Source organism: Elephantulus edwardii, unplaced genomic scaffold, assembly GCF_000299155.1.
Source record: "Elephantulus edwardii isolate Elephantulus edwardi_28Jun2011 unplaced genomic scaffold, EleEdw1.0 scaffold00145, whole genome shotgun sequence".
Lineage (NCBI taxonomy): Eukaryota > Metazoa > Chordata > Mammalia > Macroscelidea > Macroscelididae > Elephantulus > Elephantulus edwardii.
This window is the reverse complement of record NW_006399895.1, coordinates 4082108-4107186: the sequence shown is the minus strand read 5'-3', so window position 1 is coordinate 4107186 and position 25079 is coordinate 4082108. Positions and strand designations below refer to the sequence as shown.

The window sequence follows — 25079 nt, the reverse complement described above, 5'->3', positions numbered from 1 at the left end:
GATGGGTGTGTCAGAGGCAGTGCGGTTGGCGCAGGATAGAGCAGGGTTTAGGGCTGTTGTGCATAGGGTCGCTATGAGTCGGAAACGACTTGACGGCACATAACAACAACAACAAGCATCAATAGATTTAACACACACAAACTGAAACTCTTTGGGGTTGTCAGTCATTTTTTAAGAGTACTGAAAGGTCTTCAGATCAAAAAAGACTAGAGTGGTAAATTGAGAGATCTCCCAGAAGTTTAGGTGGGGTTTAGAAGAGGCTGTGGCACCAGGGATATCATTGATGATGTCAGATGAATCTCGGCTGAAAACAGAGAATACCAGAATGTCTTTTTGTTCTTTATTGACTGTGCAATGGCATTTGACTGTGTGGTTAACATTGAGAAGAATAGGAATCTCAGAACACTTAATTGTGTTCCTAGACTAAGGAGCTGTTATCAGAACAGAGGAAAGGAACCCCACATGATTTAAAATAAGGAATAATGGGTGCCAGGGTTGTATCCTTTCTCCATACCTATTCAATTGTATGCTGAACAAATAATTCATGAAGCTTGACTCTGTCAAGAACAATGTGGCATCAAGTTCTGAGGAAGACTTAACAGCCTGCATTATGCAGATGACACAGCCCTGCTTACTAGAAGTGAGGAGGACTTAAAACACCTGCTCCTGAAGATCAAGGACTACAAACTTCCACATGGGTTACATCTCAATGTCAAGAAAAAAAAAGATGCTCACCAATGAGCCAATAAGCAACATTATGATAGATGGAGAAAGACTTGAAGTTGTCATTGGTTTCATCTTGCAGGGACCAGCAGTCAACACGCTTGGTACCAGCAGTCAGGAGACATAAGCATTGAGCAAGTCTGCTCTCAGGGTTCTCTCCAAACTACTGAGGAGCAATGATGTCTTTCTGAAGATTAAAGTTTGCCTGATTCAGGCTATGTTGTTGGTTGGTGTGTTTTTTAATCACTCGTTACACATCTGGGAGCTGGACAGTGAAAAGAATGATAGAAGAAACATTGATGCCTTTGAGTTGTGGTATTGGAGAAGAGTATTATCTCATGGTCTGCCAAAAGAACAAAATGGATAGATCTTGGGGAAAGTGCAGTCAGAGTGCTTCTTGGAGGCAATGATGGTGAAGCTTTGTCTCTCATACTTTGGACATGTTGCTAGGAGAGGTTATTCTTTGGAGAAGGGACATCATGCTTAGCTAAGTGGAAGATCAGTAAAAGAAGAAGACCTCCAATGAGATACAATGACTTCAGCAATGGACTCAAGTGTGTCAGAGATGAAGGACACGGGTCAGTTTGTTCTTAGAGTCACTATGAATCATACTGACATCTAACAACAAGAAGTCTCCATTTTGGCAGAATAACTATTTTTTAAAAGATAAAATAGTAAAGAGATTTATTAGAAAGTTCCCCAAAGGAACAGACCTACCTCCTCGAAATAAGTAGGAGAGGCTGGCAGAATAACTTCTGATTAATCAGTGATATGTAATGAACAGAAATAACTTTTGAACTCATAAGTTACTTACAGGTACATTTAGTGATGAAAATATTTTTCATTTTGAAAAGTTCTAGGACTTTGAGGTCCAAATAGAAAAGTTGCCAGCTAGCAGCCATGGTTAATGTAGGATGTTCCTGAAAAGCTTATGGCAGTGTGGCCTCATTTTTGGCTTTCCCCCAATAGCTTTCATACATGAAAAGAGGAGCTAGAAGAATGACTGATGGCATTATTAGTGCTTGAGTTTTTTAAGAATTAATTCACTAGAGAGTCAGTGAGATTAGAGTAGGAAGTGGAAACAGTTGATCATCTCTTTTAGGGAGGGATGAAGTCATGAAAAAATCAATAGGCTGAGAAAATTGGAGGATTTAGTGACTCCATGAAAGTAAGTATAGTGGTTTTTGATGATAGATGACAGCTATATTAAAAATATTTTCAAACAAATAAATTACTAAATTAAAAATGTTCGAGTTTTATTGCATTGTTAGTTGTATTGGTTCAGAACTGATGCAGAGTAGATCATTCCTTTTTATTTTAATATAAACATTTTATACTGGTTTTCTTACAAAATTCGTATACATTGCCTTCTTTAAAAAAAAGTAAGGCATGATAGTCCAAGATAAGAATGAAGGATATGTAATTATTAAATTTTATTCAAAATCAAATTTATAACTGACAACAGATAAATGTACCTAAATTTGAATTACATTTTACTTCTTTATTTTAAGCTATATCTGATATTTTCTGTATTTGTTTTTTGGTCTTTGATTTTTTTTTTTTTTTAATTTTTTGTGTGTACCGTCAAATCAGATCTGACTGATACAGGAGGGGATTGTCCCTCCTTCCGCGGCAGAGCATCTGGTGGATTGGTCTTTGATTTTTATCTATCACAAAAGTGCCATTTCTATTGAACCAGTATGGATGCCTAAAATTATTGTTTTTAAATGTTAAAAATACCTTCATAAATCTTTTTCTTTTATTTTTATTTTACAAAATTTTACTTCTCCTTGTTGTGTGGTTTTTGGGTTTTTTTTAATTATTTTTACATGTACCGTCAAATCAGATCTGACTGGTACAGGAGGAGATTGCCCCCTCCTTCTCCAGTAGAGCATCTGGTGGATTTGAAGCGCGTACCTCTGGGATTGCAGTGCAGCGTCTTGCCACTAGGCCACCAGAGCTCCCTCCATAAATCTTTTTTATAATGAAAAGTAGTTTAGCCTAAAGGAGTAAAGAATGTCTGCTGAGTCACTGTGTCAATCCAGCTCACTGAGTGTCTTCCTCTCTTGCTGACCCTCTACCTTTCTCGTTATGATGTCTTCTTCCAAGGACTTGTTATGTGCCATTGGATTGCTTGCGACTCATAGAGATCCTGGTACAAGAGCCCTAAAACCTGCTTTATCCTTTTCCAACCTTATTGTCTCTGACACACCTACCCCCATTATCCCAGTTACTGAATTGGTCCATCTCATCAAGGGTCTTCCTCTCTTGAACTGTCCTTTTACCCTTCCAAACATGATGTCCTTCTCAAGGACCGGTCCCTCCTTGTAACATGTCCAAAGTATGTCAGACGAAGCTTCAGAATCCTTGCCTCCAAGGAGCAGCCTGGTCTCACCCACTCTAGGACAAACCTGTTTGTTCTCCTAGCAGTCTATGATATACTCTATGCACCAGCACCACAGTTCAAAGGCATCAATTATCTTTCTATCATAACTAGTCATTGTCCAACTCTCTGATGCATAGCAAGCAATTGCAAAAACTATGGCCTGGATCAGGCTCACCTTAGTCTCCAGACTAACATTGTTGCTCTTCAGTACTCTGGAGAGGTTTCTGACAGCTGACTTTTCCAATGCATTTTGTCTCTTGATTTGCTGGCTGCTGGTACCAAGAGTGTTGATTGTGGAGCCAAGTAAACTAAAACTGTTAACAGTCTCATCTCTTCACTGTCCATAATGATGTTACCATTTGGCCCAGTGGGGAGAATCTTTGTTTTCTTGATGTTGAGCTTCAATCCATATTAAAGGCTGCAGTCCTTGAACTTCTGCAGCAAGCACTTCAGGTCCTCCTCAGTTTCAGCAAGCAAGATTGTATTATCTGCATAAAACAGATTGTTGATGAATCTACCTTCAATCCTGATGCCACATTCCTCCTCATACAGCCCAGCATCCTAGATGATCTGTTCTGCATATAGATTGAAAAGGTATGGAGACAGAATATATCCTTGGCGGACACCCTTCCCAATTTTGAACCATGCAGTGTCTCCAGGCTTTGTTCTGATGACTGCCTCTTGGTTCAGGTATAGGTTTTGCATAGGCACAATCAAATGTTTTGGGATTCCCATTCTTCTCAGAGTCAGCCCCTCCTAATAATGTGCTCAAAGTAGGTGAGACCAAGTTTCACCATCTTTTTTTCTAAGGAGCACCCTGTTTGTACTTCCTCTGAGACGAATTTGTTTGTTCTTTTGGAAATTCATAAGATATTCAGTGCTCTTCGCTAGCACCACACAATTCAATGGCATTGATTCTTCTTCACTTTTCCTTATTTATTGTCCACTTTCAGATACACAGGAAACAATTGAAAAACCATGACTTAGATCAGGAGGAAGTACCCTAGTTTTTAAACTGACATCTTTGTCCTTTAGCACTTTAAAGAGGTCCTTGACAGCAGATTCGCCCAATGTAATATCTTTTGTTTTTTTGACTGCTGCTACCATGGGTGTTGATTGTGGATCCAAGTAAAATGAAATCTTTGACAACTTCAGTCTTTTCTCCATCTATCATGATGTTGCTTATTGGTCCAGTGGTGAGGATTTCTGTTTTATTTATATTGGAGTGTAAGATACTGAAGGCTGCAGTCTTTGATCTTTAGCAGCTAGTGCTTCAAGTTTTCTTCACTCTCTGCAAGCAGGCTGTGTCATCTGCTAAGGCAGGTTGTTGATGAGTCTTCCCTCTTCATGTAGTCAGCTTCTTGAATGATTTGCTCATCATACAAATTAAGTAGGTATAGAAAAAGATAGAACTCTGATGCACACCTGATTTTAAACCATGCAGTGTTCACTTGTTCTATTTGGATAATTGCTTATTGGTCTATATATAGGTTTTGTATGAGTGCAATTAAGAGTTCTGGGAATTCTTGTTTTTCTTCATGTTATCTGTAATTTGTTATGATTCACGCAAATACCTTTGCATAGTCAATGAAACACAAGTAAATGTCTTTCAGTTAATATCTGCTTTAGCCAAGATCCATGTAATAGAAGCAGTGATATTCTTCTTCTGAGTTAGTTTATTAATTTTTGGCAGTTTCCTGTTCTAGTCATTTTGGAAATGTAAAAGCTGAAAAAGAAGGACTGATAGTTGGAAAATATGGCCTTGGTGACAAAAGTGAGGCTAGAGATCAAAGGATAGCTTTGTGTACAGTCAAGAATTTATTCATTGTGAATATGTGAATACCTTTTTTTAAGAAAACATAAAGACTATATTCATAGACCACACCTGATGGACAACACAAGAGTACAGTTTACTACATCTGTGGAAAGAGTTGGAACAGCTCAGTATTAGCAGTCAAAACAAGTCCAGGAGCTGACAGTGGAACAGATAATCCATCACTCCTGTACAAGTTCAAATTGAAGCTGAAAAAAATGAAAGCAAGTCCATGAGAACTAACATAAGACCATGAGTCTCAACCAGATTTAAAAACCATCTCAAAAATTGATTTGATCTTTTGAACTGAAAATAAGATGAGTTTTGGGATATCATCCATGAAGAAACAAAAGTTACAAAGACAGGAAGGAAAGAAAGGATGTTAGGAGAGACTCGGAAAATTGCACCAAAACATAAAGAAGTCAAAACAAAGCATTGAAATACTGAAATAAGAGAGCTGAACAGAAGATTCCAAAAGGCAGGTGAGAAGACAAAGCAGAGAATTATAATAAAATATGCAAAGAACTGAGTTAGAAAACCAAAATGGAAGGACATGATCTGCATTTCTCAAGCAGAAAGAGCTGAAGGAAAAATTTCAAGTCTTAGTTTCAATACATATGGATTTTATGAACAAAATATTTTTTATATTTTTCATTTTAAACTGGTTTGCTTACAAAATTCATATACCTTGTTTTTCACACTGGATCTTTCCTTTTTCTTTTACCCACCCTTCCTTCTGCCCATCAAATTGTGTGACCCTATGATTACCCCCTCCCCAACCTTTCCCCTCTACTTCTTACCCTCCCCCCCCTTGGATCCTTACACCTGTTTTAATAAGTTATATTTCTATTTCTACAATAGTGGAATAAAATTTTAGAATAAATTAAAAAAATCTTGAATGACAGAAGAATAAACAGTGCCTTTGAGTTTTGGTGTTGGAGAAGATTATTGAACATACCGTGGACTGCCAGCAGAACAAACACAAATTTATCCTGAAGAAACTGAAACCACAGGGCTCCTTGAAAGCAAGCGTGGTGAAACTCCATCTCACCATCTTTTGGGCATGCTGTCAGGAGGGGCCAGCTCTTGGAGAAGGACATCATGCTTGGAAGGGTCGAAGCTCAGCAGGAGAGAAGACCCTCAATGAGATTGATTGATAACAGTGACTGTTGTAATAGGATCAGGTTTATCAGAGATGGTAAGGATTCAGGATAGGGTGGTGTGCAGAGCCATTGTTCATTGTCTTGCTATGAGTTGTAGTTGACTTGATGGCACATAACAACAGCAATATGAGACCGAAAGGTCAATATTTGCCCCAAAACAAAGTAAGGCAAGTAAGAGCAGGAAAACCAGACAAATAGAAACAGAGATTCTAAGATAGGGGAAGAGTAGTGAAATACTGCTCTGCAATGCTATGCAAATGCTATTGCAATTTCTGTTGCAACCAGTGTCAAGGTACAATTTGGTCCATGTGAGTTACTGAATGGGAAACTAATTATCTATGTAAACTTTCTCTTAAAGCCCAATGAAATTTAAGAAATTTGCATATTTGTTGGCCAGTCTTTAAATCAGTATGGGTTACTCTGATCTGCAATAGTAGAAAACTCCTGTGCCAAAATAGCATAAAGCAAAGAAGCAATTAACCTTACTTTATTTGGAAAAAACTTTTGAGCCTATTAGACCCCAAAAATAATCTACAAAATCATAACACATAAATATAACACTAACATACAGTGTTCACAAACGCAGTTTATAGCTACGGTGGTGTCTTGATGCTGAGATGTAGAACCTGGGGAAAGAGACTGGTGATACAGTTCTTGCTGCTCATGGTTTTCAAATGCTGATAACTGGCTTCACTTTTTCTCTTTTTCAAAAAAAGCATAAAAATCCTCTTAAGATTTCTCAGCTCAGTGAGCTCTGATGGCCTAGTGGCAAGAAGCTACACTGCAATCCCAGAGGTACACGGTTTAAATCCTCCAGATGCTCTGCTGAAGAAGGAGGAACAGTTGCCTCCTGTACCAGTCAGATCCGTATACACATAAAAAAAAAATTTTTTTAAAAAAAATTCTCAGCTCACAAAAACCAAAACTAGTATGGGTTTTTGTAAAAACAAAGTGACATAATGTTTGAAAAGCAAAGGATACCTCTATAAAAAGATTGTAATTTTATTTTCCAAATCTTTAAAGCAAAATTTGATTTGAAAATTTTAAGCTTAAACTCTGAAGTAATTTGTGGAAATCAAAGGTTTAACAATGAATTTCTCAAATAAAAAATTTTTTTAGTGTTTCAGATTCTAATTCTGAAAATTTATTTTAGAATGACTGTTAACTGAAGGAGAGGGTAAGCAATTTGTTTATGGAATTTTTCTGGTGAATATATTCCTGCAGTGCATCTCTTTAGAGTAAAAGAATGTCCGAGTTGTTGTTATTATGTGTCATTTAGTTACCTGCAACTCATAGCTACCCTATGTACAATAGCTCTGAAGGCTGCCCTTTCCTGAGCCAGTCTCTCTCACTCTGACATACTACCCCAGTTACTCTATCAATCCATTTCATCTGGGGTCTTCCTCTCATGTGGTGTCCCTCCATCCTTCTGCATATGATGTTTTTCTCCAAGGACTGTTCCTCCTGGCCACGTGCACAAAGAATGTGTGACAGAGAATTAATTTATTTAAGAAATATTTTTAGGTGTAAATGGGACTTGCTGATTGGCCTGACAGTCATTCATCTTTCAGCTTAAAAAATTATTCATCTTTCAGTTTAAAGATCATAATAAAGTAAGCAGACTTTCAAAAGTGGCATTAACACACTGATAACAGAATAAGAATTTATTTTTATAAATTCTTATAAGAATTTTCCCTATATAAGAGAATCGTGCTTGGTAAAGTAGTTGTTGATTGCCTTTAAGTTGAGCATGACTAATAGTGACCCTATGAAAAAAAAAAAGGCCATAAACTTCTCTACAACTATTGACATTTATCAAAGTTCATAGCGTTTCTGGAGGCATGTTATTTAGGAAATGATCAGCAAAAAAATTCAAGACCATCAATGAGACAGATTGTCCAAGTTGCTACAACAGCGACTCAAACAAAGCAATGGTTGTGAGCATAATGGAGATCCAGGCAGTGTTTGTTTTATTGTTCATAGTGTTGTTACGTGAGTTGGAACCAACTCAGAGGCACCTAATTACAACCACAGGAATCATCTAAAGTTAGAGTCAACAAACTTTTTCTGGTAAAAGACCAGGTGGTAAAAATTTTAGACTTTGAAAGTGATGTGATCTTTGTTTCAAAGCTCTGCAATTACAACATGAAACAAATGAGAATGTGTTCCAAAAAAATTTTATATAGAATATTTAGAAAAGCAGATGATGGACTGTAACTTGTCAGTTTCTCATATAAAACTTTTTCCGAATAATTTTTATGTTATTTTTTAAACCAACATTCCTTATGTTTTCTCTGTTGATTTTAGATCCATTTTCATAAATGAAAACATGCCACACAAAATATTTTTCCATCAAATAGTGATTAAAACTTCCATCGCACCAACAGAGTGATAAATCTGTTTATGAACATCACCTGGAACATACTCTCTCAGAATTTCAACCTGTTCCATTTTACAGAGATTTTTAAGGCTCATGTTACTTCTTGACTAAATTGTGACATCTTATTATTATGTTTAATAATAACTCTCAGAGTACCTTTTTTCATAGTGGGAGAAATTGTTAAAGAAATTAATTTCTCAACTGAACAAAAATTATTCCTGAAGGATTTTCATTTCTTTTGCTATTCTGCTATCATAGATAGTTATTCTGAATTTATACCTATGGTGTTTCTTTTTCTTATATTCTATACAATCATTGACTATAATATTTGTGTAATTTACCAGACAACCCATTTGAAAAATAATTTAAATGAATGTGATATTTTAGTTAAATTAACACTAGTGGATTTTCCAGGTTTTCAACTTAACTGTGATTACCATGTACATATTTTTACCTATTTTATTATAAAATATACACATACGGGGAATTACTTGAAACAGTTTTACAGTCTTAAATTATTACAGTGCAAACATCAGTGGAACTTCCGTGCAGGACATGAAACAGAGCATTATTAGCAGCCCAGGGGCCTCTATGTGGCCCTTTCTATTTGTAACTCCTTTACTCTGGGATAATCATACAGAGAACTTTCTCTGGTGGCAGTGCCTCTCTGGCAGCTCCACAAGAGGAAAATGGGCAGTCTCTTCCATTTGATTTATAGACTTTTAAATACCCGCTGAAGGTCAGGAGTCAGTTCAGCTCAATGACAATGAGTGACGTTAAATGTAGTCAGAGTTCTGGGTTTTCCAGTAGTCATATCTTTGTATTTCTTTAGAGTTTTAGTATTGAAGTGTATACTCTAAATAGCAAAATTTAATTGTTTTTTTTAAAAAAAATTTAATTGTTTTTAAATTACATTATAGGAAAAAGCAGACAATCTTTTTTTTATATGACTCATTTTTATAATGGATAAATTTTAGTCATTCAGCTATAAAAATGGCCCAAATAGATTGAAGAAATGGGATAATGAGCTGTATGCAACACTAGTTTCAGTAATACTGCTTCTCCTGTCCTAACATGTTGAGGGTGTCATCTGCCCATCTTTTAACCACATTTTCTACCATACAGGATACCCAATTGCCTAAAAATAATTATGGTGGATGATTAAGACCAATGTACTTGAACTTGAAAATAGATTTCTTAATGTTTCTATAAAATCTTATAACCATTGCTATTGAGTTAGTTCTGACCATAGAGACCCTGTTGGACAGTGTATAATGTCCCATAGCATTTCCAAAGCAGTAAACTTTTACAGAAACAGATTGCCTCATCTTTTCCTCACAGAATGATTGGTGGATTTAAACTGCTGACCTTTTGGAAAGCAGCCAGTGTTAAATACCCTATACTACCAGCTCCTTGTAACATCTTATAGTGACTTTGAAATTTTATGAGATTTTATTTACTTTGCTGTATTTCCTAAAGATTTTAATAAATAGTGAATACTAACATATATTGCATAAAGGAATACTTTTACACATACATATGTATATAGAGACTTGTGTGTCTACCTAATAGAAATACTTTAATTAACAAAAATATTTGATTTTATAGAAATAATACTTTCTTTTTCAGGTGAAACTTCCACCCATGATGGAAATCATAACTGCTGAACAGCTGATGGAATATTTAGGTTAGTGTTGCAAAACAGATGATTTTATATATATTTCAAAAGAAAAGTTTTAAAGCTAATAATCTATTATAAAATATCACCATCTAAGGTGCTATTATTTAACCTATTTTAAAATTATAATTTTTACTGTCTTAACTAAATTTTTTTTTGACATATTACTGTTCTTATTCTTTCTGACCAGTGTTAAAATTCTATAATGTAAAAAAAATGAGACTGGAGAACATCTAGAAACAATAAAATAGATGTTAATTTCCACACATTATGAATGATAATGGCACAGAAACTCTGGCATTGCATTTGGAAGGTACTCCAAAATATGAGTAAACAGTGCAATTCAAAATATGATTCACAAACCTATGTCAGTGTATAAAATTTTAATTACCAGAGTGAAATGACATAGATGGTAGCTTGCTCTGGGTGGTATAAATGGTTACTTGCTTAATGACTAGCCAAGAGGCTGGTGGTTTGAACAGACCTAGGCACCTTGGAAAGGCAGACCTAAGGATCTGCTCCATTTCTAAGCAATTGAATAGTTGAGGTGAAATTTTTATCATAGCAAAATTTTCTTGATGAAGGAAACAGTGTAATGACTTATTCATGTATGTGGTTTTAATTTCAAAACACCAATAATACACAATTTGCAGACTAGACTGACTACATTAAGTAGAACTATTTTAAAGCATAAGTAATTGTACATAACACTGTTGTCTTTTTACAGTTTAGAAAGGTATATATATATATGTCATTGCCACATAGGAAATTTTAATCCATGTTTTTATGTTATAATATTTTCAGTAATTGATTTTTTATTTAAAGCAATCTTATTAGTTTGTCTTTGCCAACTAAATCATGAATTATTTTGTTAGCTACGTACATAGGTTTATGTAAGTAAATGAAATTATAGATTTTAAAAGATAACTTTTTTGATGTGATAAACATCACTGGCTAGAGATTTTTATAGATAAAGAAGAGTTATTTTGATATGCAAAATAGGCTTTCTTTTTTTAGTGTGCTTTTCCCTCTAGGGTAGCAGTTTTTACGTAAACAGTTTCTATACAAATTATTTCAGGGCTTGTCCAGGATTTAAATCTAGGGCCTCTCACACCCAAACAAGAGTGAAATCCCTAGACCAACAGGCTGCTGACATTTCAACAAATGTAGCTATGGATATACTCACCAAGTTTTGCCAAGAAATCTGGAGGACAATTACCTCATCAACTGACTTTAAGAGATCCATATTTATTTCCATTTCCAAAAAAGGTGTTCGAACAGAATGTGGAAATTATCAAAAAATATCACTAATATCACATGCAAGCAAAATCTTGAGGCTATGGCACTGGGGATATTATTGCTGATATTAGATGGATCATGGCTGAAAGTAGAGAGTACTGGAAGAATGTCTATTTGTGTTTCATCAATTATGCAAAGGCATTTGACTGAGTGGATCACAACAACAAATTGTAGCTAATGTTGAGAAGAATGGGAGTCCCAGAACACGCGATTGTGCTCATGTGAAACCTAGACCCAGACTAGGAAGCGGTAGACTGAACACAACAAAGGAACACTGCATGGTTCAAAATCAAGAAAGGAGTGCATCAGGAATATAGCCTTTCTCTATACCTTATTAATCTATATGCAGAATAGATCATTTGGGAGTCTGAACTTCATGAAGAATAGTGTGGCATCAGGACTGGAGGAAGACTCATTAACAACTTCTGTTATGCAGATGATACTTGCTGAAATTGAGGAGAACTTGAATTGTTTGCTGCAGAAGGTCAAAGGCTATACAGCCTTCAATATGGATTGCATCTCAACATCTGGAAAACAAAGATCCCCACAACCAGGCCAATAGGCAGTATCATGATAAATGCAGAAAGGATTAAGATTGTTAATGATTTCATCTTACTTGGATCTTGGTACCAGCAATCAGGAAATCTAAAGATGTGTTACATTGGGAAAATCTGCTGTCAAGGATCCCTCCAGAGTGCTAAAGAGCAATGATGTCAGTTTAGATACTAAGGTGCACCTAATCCAGGCTATAGTCTTCACAGTTGCTTCCTATGCATCTGAGAGCTAGACAGTGACTAAGGATGATAAAAGGAGAATCGATGCCTTTGAGTTGTGGTGTTGGAAAAAAAGTATTAAGCATACCATGAAATGCCAAGAGAATAAATGGTCTGTCCTGATGAGGGTGAAACCAATTTGCTCTTTGGAGGCAAAGATTTTGAAGCTCTAGCTCACATACTATGGGAATGTCACCAGGAGGGACCAGGGAGAAGGACATGCTTGGAAAGGTTGAGGTTCAGTGGAGAAGAGGAAAACCCTGGCTGAGATGGATTGACACAGTGACTGTGGCAGTGAGGTCAAGTCAGAGATGGTTAAGTTGGCTCAGAACAGGGCACGGTTCAGAGCCATCGTTCATAGGGTCGCTGTGAATCATAGTTGATTTGACAGCACGCAACGCCATCTTCACAAATTATTTAGTGTTGGGGAGCTCTGGTGGCCTAGTGGCAAGGAGCTGCAACTACAATCCCAGAGGCTCACAGTTCGAATCCACCAGATGCTCTGCCAGGAAAGGAGGGACAGTCTCCTCCTGTACCAGTCAGATCTGATTTGACGGTACACTCACACAAAAATTAAAAGCAAACAAACAAACAAAAAAATATTTATTTAGTGTCATTGATTGCATTTTTCACAGTGTGTCAACATTTTCAGTTCCATTCTGGTTCTATTTCTAGCAGTCCTGTTTGCCTGCTTCCTTACTTTCTCATATTTGCTTTAGGATTATTGTTGATCATTTGATCTTATGTAGATGATATTCATTGAGTCGCTTTGTTATTTAGTTTGAAAGGTATCCTTGGTGATAGTTTCATTTCAAGGTTTAAAGAATGTCTCAAAAGTGTTCATCTCAAGGACTCTCTCAGTCTCAACTAGTTAGTAAATCTGTATTAGGAAATTTCTATTCCACATTTTTCTCTCATTCTGATGGTATTCATCTGTTATGACCTTGATCAGAATAGTCAGTAATGGTAGCCAGGCACAATAGCATAGTGATTCTTAAAGACTAAATTATATTTCATGAGGAAGACAGAAGTGTGGTTGATGGGTTTTGAATATTCATTCTAACTATTAAGGAGTGTTGTGGGTGGGAAAAGATTGGGGAAGTGGGGGAGTAGGAAATTAGGTCAGAGAAGAATTGTGGGTCAGGATTTAGGGCACTGTAGGCTATTTTAATGACTTTGACTTTTGTTGTGAGTGAGCTGGGAAATCATTAGAGAGTTTGAAGAGAGAACTGACATAATATGGCTTTGAGTTTAGCAAGAACTCTTTGGTCATGCTATTGAAAATTAGGCCTTAGAAGGCTAAGGACAGAATCAAAGAAACCGTTTAAGAATCTTTTGGAACATAATAAAGATGATGATGATGACTTCACACAGGGTAATAGTAGTAATAGTTGTGAGAAGTGATATTCTGAGAGAATTAACTGGTTAATTGGATGTTGAGCAAGTGGACTTAAGGGGACACTGTGAAATTTTGACCGAAGCAATTGGAAGGATAGAGTTACAGTCAACTGAAACAGGAAAAACAGGGATGACTTTAAGGAAGACTATCAGGAAATTGTGTTTTAGATGTTTGTTGACATCCAACAAGGATGTCCACAAGGCAGTAGGATCTATAAATCTAAAGTTCAAAGGAGCGGTAGATTTTGTACACTAAAACTTTCTATGATGGCAGAAATGTTCTACGTCTGTGCTATTGAGAGAGCTCTGGTTAGTGTTAAGAAGTTACACTGCCGCCCTAAGGCACGTAATTTGAATCCAGCAGCTTGGGGAGAAAGATGGGAAATCTCTTCATACATACAGCCCTTGAACACTTAAAATGTGACTGAGGAACTAAATTTTTCAATTTAATTTAAATTAACTTAAGTTTATATAACCACATATTGCTAGTGGCTACTGTATTGTAAAGTATAGGTTTAGTCTGTAAATACACATCTGAGAGCAGACAGTGCTTGTGTATAAGTGGTTATAGAGCCTAAGTGTGGATAAGATCACAAAGAGAAATGAATATAGATAGGGAAGGGCAGAAGTCAGTGGACTGAGTTCAAAGCATTGCCAGTGGTTATAAAGCTGGGAGATGAGGAAAAAACAGGAATGCCTATCCAGACAGAAGAAAAACAGGAAAGTGTGATTTCCTGAAGTCCATATGTAGGAAATGGTTTACTAAAGAGTAAGAGATTAACTGGATCAAACACTATTAATACTTCAAATACAATGAAAACTGAAAATTGTCATTGATTCAGCAACAAGGAGATCATTGATAATATTTACAATTGCATAGGATATAAACCTGACTGGAGTAAGTACAAGAAGAAAATTGGAAAACCTTACACTTAACCAGTAAGAATGTTTAAAAAAGTATGAAACTACTTTGGTATACTCTCTGGCAGTTCCTCAAAAGGTTAAGCATAGCATTACCATATGACTGCAATTTTTCTCCTAGGTATATACCAAGAGAAATGAAGATACATGTCTACTGTAATGCATTCCTTAACAATCAGTCTGTTTCCTCCCTAAATCCCTCCCCAGCCACATGCATTCATTAATCTATATTGTTTCTGTAAATTTGCCTATTTTGATTAAGTCATATAAATGGAGTCATAAAACATTTGTTCTTTCATTACTTGGCTTCTTTCTCATGTTTCCAAGGTTCATTAATTTTACAGCACATATTAGTATTGTGTTCCCTTTTATGGATGAATAATAATCCATTATAAAGAAATACAACAATTTGTTCATCCTTTCACCAGTTGATGGGCATACTTGGTGGCACCTGACAACAATAACACCACCCCAATCAAATGCTGTTGCTTAGAAAATAAAACACAGATAGACACTCTTCTGATATTTTTTTGCTTTCAGTCAGGGTGCATCTGACATCAGCAATGTTTTCCCTCTTCAAAATCCAACTTGAACTTCTGGCATTTCACTAATTATATAGTAGAATTTTAGCCAGTTTTGGATGATTTTCAGCAGTATTTTGCTTACCTGTGATATTAATGATATTGTTCAATTTTTTTTTAATTTTATAAGGGTTTTATTTTCTTTGTAAAATCATTGAGAGAGTGTTCCATGAAAATCCAGCTAGGTGTTCTTATGACATGAGACCCATCATTTAAAAAAGCAGGCTTCCATGTAAGGGAGATGTGGTATCATTTCACACTCTGGTAAAAGGTCTCCTTTTTCTTCAAGCTGCCAATGCTATATCATCAAACCTGTATTCCAGAATCTGCATCTCTGATGTGCTGTGTCCAAGAGGTTACTGAGAAAATATAAGCCTGGACACTGCTCTCTGATGAGTCTTTATTTGGCCAAGGGGGCACCATACTGTTCCTTTAGCAGCATCTCCATTATTATAATTCCCTTCTGGGCACCCTATTTTAAGAATGTGCTGGCAAATGCTTCCAAAATACAGCTGAGAAATCCAGCCCCAGTGGTTGAAATCCTGTCTCTTTGAATAAACTCTGCCCAATTTGGGGTTTCCACATGTCACAGAAGACTTACTCTTCCTGCATAGATGCATACTGTGTACATGACTCTCTATAGCCATGCTTCTTTCCTGAGGGTTGAGCCACGATTCCTCTTCTAACTGGATATTAAGTATTTTTAGTTTTTTAAATGTTTCCCCCTTGTGTACCGTCTAATCAGATCCGACTGGCACAGGAGGTAGCGCTTCCTTTTCCAACGGAGTATGGTGAATTTGAACCGTGCAACTTTGAGATCACAGTACAGCTTTTTGCCACTAAACCATCAGAGCTCCCTTGATATTAGATATTTTTAAAATGCTCGTCCTTAAAGTTTCTGGAATCACATCCTGACTGAAGGCAATCCTTTTCTTATAGATGATTCCTGTGGATATATCTTTTTTTTCCTTTCACTATTTTTCACACAGATGACATTTTTATCCCTAGGATTGGGATGCTTTTGGAGAAAAGTGGAGACCACCTGCTTGAAGAGGCATTTGTGCATCTGGTACATGTTCGCTGTGACCTCCATTCTCACTTTGGAGCCCCACGGGCTGGCCACACCTCCTGGAGCTCAGGACCACTTGAGCTCAGCTCCAGCCTAACTGTTAGATAATTTCCACATTCTCTTGCATCACCTTTCCTGGGAAAGGGAACAGATATGAATCTCTTCCTGTCAGTAAGCCAGGCAGCTACCCTCTTACGTTTCCTGGCATAGACTGGTAAACACATTCAGAGTTGCATCTGTGTGTTGGTATCCCATTGATAACTTGGGCTTTATTTTTTTGCCAATGCCTTCAGTGCAGCTTGAACTTCCTCCTTCATTTATTTTTGATCACGTGGCTCTTGATCTTGTGCTACTTCCTGACATATTTCATTGTCAGCCAGTTCTTTTTGGTACAGTGATTCTGTGTATTCTCTCCATCTTTTGATGCTTACTTGGTCATTCAAAATTTTGTCCATTGCATCTCAAACTCATATTTGTTTTTCCGTTCTCTCAGCTTGAGAAGTGCTGAACAAGTTCTTTTTATTCTCCAAACCCAGCTCTGCACATTTTGTTATGGTACTTTGCTTTGTCTTCTCAAGCAGCTCTTTTACTTCAGCATCTCTTCCCCTTTTTTATTTCTTAATGCTCTAGTGCACTTTTCAGGGTCTCTTCTGACATCCATTTTGGGTTGTGGGTTTTTTTTTTTAATTTCTCTTCCTCCTCTGTGGTGACTTTTTGCTTGCTTCATGGATGATATCCTTGATAATCATCCTACAACTCATCTGAACTTTGATCATTGGTATTCAGTGCTTCAGACCTATTCTTAAGGTAATTTTTAAATTCAGTGGAATAGACTTAAGATCATATTCTGGTCCTTCTGGAACTGCTTTAATTTTCTTCAGCTTCAGTTGTGGGTATTGTAATTAATTTAAACAAAATGTATTTAAAAAACTAATTTGCGGGGAGCTCTGGTGGCCTAGTGGCAAGGAACTGCAACTACTATCCCAGAGGCGCACGGTTCGAATCCACCAGATGCTCTGCCGGGGAAGGAAGGACAATCTCCTCCTGTACCAGTCAGATCTGATTTGACGGTACACACACACAAAAATAAATACTAAAAAAAAAAAAAAAGAAAAACACAAAACTAATTTGCTTTGTAAACTTCCACTCATATCACAATTAAAAACAATTATTTTCATATATCCCATTTTCTATTTTTGATGTAGCTGCTTTGTATATATGTGTCTCTCTCTCTATTTTTTTTCCCTTCCCTTTTTCTCTCCCTTTTTCTTGCTCTTTCCCTCTCTTTTGACCTACTCATTACTGGCCTTCTCTTGGATTTCCAAGGCTGTGAGCTTTGGTGCTGGAGAAGAGTATTGAGGGTAACATGGACCGCTAAGAAAACAAACAGATTCATCCTGGAGAGGGTTAAACCGGGCTGCTCCTTGGAGACAAGGATTCTGAGGCTTCGTCTGACATATTTTGGTCATCTTGTAAGGAGGGATTGGTCCTTGAAGGGGGACATCATGCTTAGGAGGGTGGAGGGCAGGGGCAGGCACAGGAGGGGAAGGCCCTCTAGGAGGTGGATTGATTCAGTGACTGGGGTAATCGAGATGAGTGTATCGAAGACAATGAGATTGGCACAGTACAGAACAGAATTTAGGGCTGTTGTACATAGGGTCGCTATGAGTTGCAAGCAACTCGATGGCACATAACAACAACATATCACATGGGAGACTATTGCCCATCTTCTTTCTCTCACTGGTAGTTTAAAATTCCCAAAGAGGGGGAAAAAATTCCCGAGGAGGAGCAATCTTTGGATTAGTAGCATAATGTCTTTTTTTTTTTTTTTTATGAAGGATATTTAATATAAAATCAAGCATGTGAAAATTACAATAAATGTTACATATATTCACTAAAATAGAAGAGATAGGGTATAAAATTAAATGCACAACTTCTTACTGGATATGTCACCAGAGCTCCCTATTAGAATAATGAAAATTACCTATGTAGTTCAAATTATAATTTCTCTTGCATAGTGGTAACCTAAGTTGTGCTGCCACTTCATCTCCCATTTCTAATGCCATTCTAGCACTCCAGTCTGTGCTGTCTCAGGTTGATGTACTTGACCTCCTGTCTGCTTGTTGTTGCCAGTCGTTCTGTTTCCCTTTGTCTTCATTTAAAGTGCTAAAGTGAAAGGATATTGGTTTAAAGAACAAGATTCACATGGTTTAAGCCATGGTTATTTCAGTTGCTTTCTGTACAGAAGACCAAAGAAAAAATGGTGCCTTTGAATTGTAATGTTGGTAAAGATATTGAATATGTTGTTTTGTAACTGTTAGGTGTCATCTGGTTAATTACAACTCATAGTGTCCCGGTGAACAAAAGGCCTGAAGCCTTTCTGTAACTATCAGCATTTATCAAAGTTCGTGGAGTTTACAGAGTCATGTTGTTTAGGAAGTGGATACAACTCCTGCTTCCCTATAATTATCTGATTCAAAATGGCCAAAGCTAGTCCATCTCATCTCACTAATGTATGCCTCATATGTTGATGTTCATACATTCATTTTATTTTTAACAATTTCGAGTTTTCCAACATTCAAGTTACATATATTCCATGTTTCATTTATTAATTTATGTTTGTTATATTGTTTTCCCTCATTTCAAGTGACTTCCAATCTGGAGTCTACCACTACACTACTATAACTATCCTCATTCCTTTAGTGTTCATAGGGTTTTCAAAAGCCTCTAATTTAAGAAATAGATGGCCCATCCTACTTCCTAATCTGTCTTACTCAAGGAGCTCTACCAAAACCTGTCCAGCATGGGTAACCTTTATGACATTTGACACACAGTGGCACAGTTTTCAGTATCACTGTAACCCCAGGTTATCTCAGTACAACAAACTGGCAGACAAGTGCTGTACCACTTAGAACACTGTTCTCCCCAAACACTAACAGTAATGAATATGTAGACTACCAAAATAACTGTCTTGGAAGAACTGCAACCAGGCTACTCCTTAGAGGCAAGGATTATGGAATTTCATCTCACATATTTTGGACATGTTGTCAGGAGCGGCTAATCTTTGGAAAAGACACTATGCTGGAAAAGATCAATGAAAGAGAGGAAGACCCTCAACTCAGTGGATTGACACAATGACTTTAACGGTGGGCTTGAGTGTAGTAGAGATGGCAAACATAGTAGAGATGGTGATGATGGTGCAGGAAGGTTCTTTTCATACAGTTGCTATGAATCAAAGTTGACTCAGCAGCACCTAACAACAATGTTTGCATGTTTCCTGAAGCGAAATAAACCTTTTTGTTCCATAAATGGAAGAATACAGTTGTGGCAGAAAACCCATGACCAGAGCCAGATGGCTTAAGAACAGAGGTGCTAATAATAGAAATGCATGAGATTTATGCAGAAGTTGATATGCAGAGAAAATGCAAAACCATCACAAAGTTGTAATTTCAAAGAGCTCTACTTCTTTATTTTAAAATAAATTTTTATTTTATACTGGTTTGCTTAAAAAGTTTGTATATGTTGTTTTTCATGCAGATCCCCCCATTCTACCTCTATTTTAATGAAAGGTTAAATGGCCTGCTTTTTTTTAATCTAGGCAACTGTGTGTGTCTGTGTGTCTGTGTGTCTGTGTGTCTGTGTGTGCGCGCGCGCATGGGTGATTTAAAAAAAAAAAACCACATAACAAGGCTGAAAGACTAATCTTCCAAGCTATATATATACTTTTTAATTTGTATTTTTTAGTTTGTTTATATACAGTAATTAATTACTATATAACTTATAATATTATAAATATATTATAAGTTAAATATTATCACTTATTTAGAGGTTCAACAATACAGTTAATATAGCAATATGAATGTACTCTACTATGAAAATGTTATCATAGTATCTTTCTTGGAACGAGTAACAAATAATTAGCACATTTTTCTGTTTTAAATTTATCTTACTCTTAGCTAAGCACTGAGGGAGCAGAACACAAAATAGACAATTGTGATTACGAGGAAAATAAATATTATTAGGAAAATATCTAGATCCTGAATTGGTTTAGCTGCTAGAGGCAGTGTGGAAGTAACATGCTTGTAGAAAGTGGGGAGAAATGAGCAAGAGTGATATAAGAAATTCTGAAGACTCTACATCAAACAAAAAGAACTTTATACTGAGCAATATTGCCAAACTAAATTGTTTCATTTTCTAACTGCTTGAATTTTCTCCTCGTGAGATTACTTCAGTTCTCTGAAGGAATCAGAGATGCTTTTGAGTTAATAAGCAAATAATCAGAAGGATTATGTAAGAAGGTGCTAATTGTTGTCCTAACACCTAGCTGAGGTGCCCCAGTGGAATGAGAAATTTGACTGGCAAAGTTTAGAGAAGAAGAAATCAATTAATTTTAATTTTGAAATCTCTTACTAGAATATTGGAAGATTGTGGGTGTAGAGAAGGAACTATGACAAACAGGTAGTTAGAATTGTTAGAAAGTCTACTAAAATAATATGAAGAAGGTGGAGGCAGAAGGCAGTAAACGGGTTGGAAGATAACATGGAATATAAAGCACAACACAAAATGGAATGTGCACTATGTATGACTTAAAATTACCCACAACTGTTTGTATGTTGCTAAAACAGTATTATTGTAAGGAGAATGGTTGTAGGTACGGTGAAAAGGTTGTAGGTACGGTGAAAAGGAGGGAGGAGGCGAGAGGTGAGGACAATCTCATGAAGATAGAAAAAAGTTGAAGTCCCTGTCACTAGGAAATAATTCAGGTTCGATCTCCACTAATCAGTTTGGCAAGGTCCCAGGGGCTCTGGGATGCATTATAAGAATACGGTCAGTGACAAAGAATTCAAATTTTGCCCAGAGGTGGCAGTGCCTCCTCTTCTGTCAAACACTGTCTTCTATTTTTTGGCCTGTAGACCTATCAGGGTTTTGTGTCATGATTTCCACTTGTCTGTAGTTCACAACTGAATTCTTGCAACTTTTATCATTTCTTTTTACCTCCGAATTAGGCCCCATACCAGAGTAATGTTTCAACATCCCAATTTCATCCTTTTTTCTTCTGTTTAAAAATTTAAGGGTTTTCTATTATAAAAACTTTTACAAGCCAGCCAAATTTATCAGTGAATTAGAATTGTGTGGTTTTTTAAAAAGATGAGCAAGTAAAAGCAATTTCATAAACTTGTCCACTATGTAGGAGATTGAGGGAGAGGCTAGATCTAAATCTTCGACTTATCTGGTGTAAAAGATTTAGATATTAAAATAAAAGATAAACATAAAATTACACAAAGAAAAAATTATGTGGCTATTTGTATATTCTTAAGAGAGAATATCTTAAAAAAGAGAGAGATATGATATTTTAGTTCTCTTTATATATGTTAATATACCATCAATTCGGAATTGACTCATAGGGACACTCCAGCAGGTTCCAGAGCTGTAAATCTCACAGAGGTGATTGCCCATCTTTCTCTTGAGCAACTGGTAGATTTGAACTGCATGCCTTTGAGTTGCCTTAGCACTAAGCCTCCAGAGTTCTGGAGCTCCTGTAACTGAAGTGTCCCAAGTAGATAACTTTTTAGCAAACTCTAGTGGCTTGGTGGCAAGAAGCTCCATTGCAATCCTGGAAACATGCTGTTAAAATCCACCAGCTGCTCTGTGGGAGAAGGATGAGCATTCTCCTCCCATGCAATTAATTGCCTCTGAAAACCCGCTGGAGGTTCAGCTATGGTTCTGTTCTGGCTCTGTGTTACACAACAACAACAACAAGTACAGAGAGTATAATTTTAAGTTCAGAAGACTGGCTCTATGGAAAGGAATCAGAGGAGGCTGTTAGTCTCTTTATAATATCTGTGGGCCCAGCGTTCCTTGGAGATCAACATGTATTTTAGTGTTAATCTTCCCGAGTCAGAGATTTTCAGTGCAGGGACTCTGGGCCCAAAGAACACACTTCACTCCTGCCTCTTCTTTCTTGGTGATAGTGTGGTCATTTTTTCTCTGCTTATTTCTCTTTCCTTTTATCTCTTAGATCAAAGTGATACAGACCATACCACAGGGAAGTAATTTTTAATATCTGATCAAAATTTTGCCCTGAGTAAAGGTGTTGAATCCCGCCCTAATCACTTCACACATGATTGAATGATCACATCAGGTCACATTATGGGGAATAATTTTATTGTTACATAACCGAAAAAAATCACTTTTGGCCTAGCCAAGATGACACGTATTTTGGGAGACAAAATTTAATACATGACAGGTGAAGATCTTTCTAACCATAGCATCAATGTAGAAGCTATAATGGAATAATTAAATCATATTAAAATTAAACATTTCAGTACAGCAAAAAGTAGATGAAACACCATAAATCTAGAATTTGATAGGGAGAAACATAGACCACAAATGTAATTTAGGAAATGTGTTAATCTTGGTAATTAAAAAGATATTTCAAAAACAAAAGAGCTGTATAGACAGGTAATTTTTTAAAAAAACCAATATCATTAATTGAAAATGTAAGATAAGATATGTATTTTAAAAGGTGTTATGAAATAAAAAAGGTGTTATGAGTATTTAAAAGACATGGTCACTGTGGGTTGTAATCTACTTAACAGTACAAAACAACAACATATACTCTAAAGGCCATATGTACCTTAGAAGATGATACTTATTTAAAAATACATATGTGAAAATATACCAGTTTTTAAATTTAAAAAAAGTTTACTTATCAGAGTAGTAGACATTTAGAAGGTTGATAATGTTCATTGAGTAGAGGCAATGGGGAAATAGTTATACTGTTGTTATCAATGAAATTTGTTCCTACTTTATGGGAAAGGAACTAAACAGTATTAGAAAAGAAAAATATACTTTAAGCTAGAACTTTTAGGAACTTCATCTTTTGCATATCTATCTCACATATTTTGGGCATGTTGCCAGGAGGAACCAGTCCTTGGAAAAGAACATCATACTTTGAAGGGTGGAAGATTAGCACAGGAGAGGAAAACCCTAGATGAGGTGGATTGACAAAGAAGTAACTGTGGCAGTAGGGACAGATGTGTCAAAGGCAATGAGATTGGCTCAAGATAGGGCAAGGTTGGAAGCTATTGTTCAGAGGGCCGGTATGAGTCATAGTTGACTCAATGGCACATAGCAACAACTTGTAAAAATAACTTTACAGGGTGTCCTCATATGAGACATTCTTTCCTAGATCCAGCACTTTTCAGGTGCATTCAGAGGAGAGAAGGGAATGAAACTCCTATTGGGAAAAGTCCTTCAATTTGGAGATCTTTGCATCCACTGCTGTGGGACCATCCCAGGTGCCAAACAGCACAAGAGAGTTTGGGACAGAGAGCTACAAGTATGGGAAGAACTTTCTCAGCTTTCTGCAAGAAAGAAGGCTGATCTGAAACTCTCCACACATAAACTGCTTAAGTTGGCACCTCTAATCTTGCACCACTCCAGAGACAATGGGAGGCATTAAGTTTCAGGAGAGAAGGCGCCATCAGGGGAAACACTCTGCCCCAGAGTCAGCACTTTCAGCTGCAAACAAGGGAGAGAAGGGACTGAATTACCCCAGGAGAAAGGGTTCTTCCATTTGGGGTTCCTTGCCTTTGCCATTATGGGGCCATTCCAGTTGCCAGGCAGGATAAGACCTAAAAACAGGGGAAAGACTTTCTCAGCTGGCACATTGAGCTTTGAGAAAAAGCTGACTTGAACCACCCCCAGACAGAAACTACTCAAATGGAGCACCTGGTCTTACATCACTCAGCCACTCCATAGATGAAGAAGGATAATAGAATTTAGAGAGGGAACTACATACAGTAAAGTGAGATTCCTACAGGGCAGCATTGCAGACCAGGAGAAACTGAATGAGTTTAATAAAAGCAAATTTTCCCAAAAAGGATTTTCAGGATTGTGAGTGGCTCACCCCATAGATTTAACATTTTAAGCTGGCAGCTAATCAGTAACATTATATAGATAAGAACTACCAATAACTTATGCAGCTACAATAGAAATGACCTCTTTTTTTAATTATTATTAAATTTTATTAGTTTTAATGAACATTTACAGAGATTTTGGGTTTTCATTCATTCATTGTTGCACTGTTTTCTCTACCCTCCTCCCCAGTTCGTTCTTCTTCCCCTCCTCCGAATGTCTGTTTTAATTGAGAAATGACCTAACTCTTATCAAGAAAATCTTCACATGTCAAGAAAGCAGCAGGCAGCTTCAAATACTGTGAGAAAACAAATTACGCCTTCTCCAAAAAAAATCGGAGAATATTGCAGACCCAGTGAATACCCCAGAGTCAAGAAGTCAGAAGTTATACCCCCAAAGAGACCATAACTGCCACCCAAGCAGATATATACACACCCATTGTTTATTGCGGCTTTGTTCACAATAGCAAAGAGTTGGAAACAACCCAAGTGTCCATCAACAAATGAATGGATAGAGAAGCTGTGGTATATTCACACAATGGAATACTACACTGCATTAAAAAACAAGGAGCTCATACAATATTATTCAAAATGTATGACCCTGGACATTATGCTGAGTGAAGTATCTCAGTTACAAAAGGAAAAATACTGCATAGTACCACTGTTGTACAACAGGACTGACCTCGGGGTTGGAGGGAGACTGAGAAAGATGGGATAAATAATGTATACTGCATTGAAACAGATGAGGGAGAAAACTGTTTAATACATGATTAGATATTTTGTCATGACTGGAGTCCAGAGCGAAGGCTGCATAGTGTAGTGGACCTGGTGGGAAGGATTGTAAAACAATGAAAGAATTTTTCTTTTCCTTTTCAAAGAGAAGAGTGTACTGGGGGGGAGGAGTGGGCAGGGAGAAAAGTGCAGCCAAGAATGAATTGAAATCAAAAGTCTCTGTAAATTTTCATTGAAATTAATA

General features: G+C 36.8%; 1 protein-coding gene and 1 pseudogene across 1 annotated transcript in view; one reads left to right on the top strand and one right to left on the bottom strand.

Annotated features, from left to right (window-relative positions):
• The window catches only part of FAM63B (family with sequence similarity 63, member B), a 136157-nt gene that overhangs the window by 12182 nt on the left and 98896 nt on the right, over positions 1-25079 (top strand). Inside the window, 2 exon segments of the mRNA XM_006894500.1 lie at positions 10095-10198; positions 24722-24758. Of these exon segments, the coding sequence (XP_006894562.1) occupies positions 10095-10198; positions 24722-24758 (141 nt within the window).
• Positions 15516-16208, bottom strand: LOC102848309 (annotated as a pseudogene).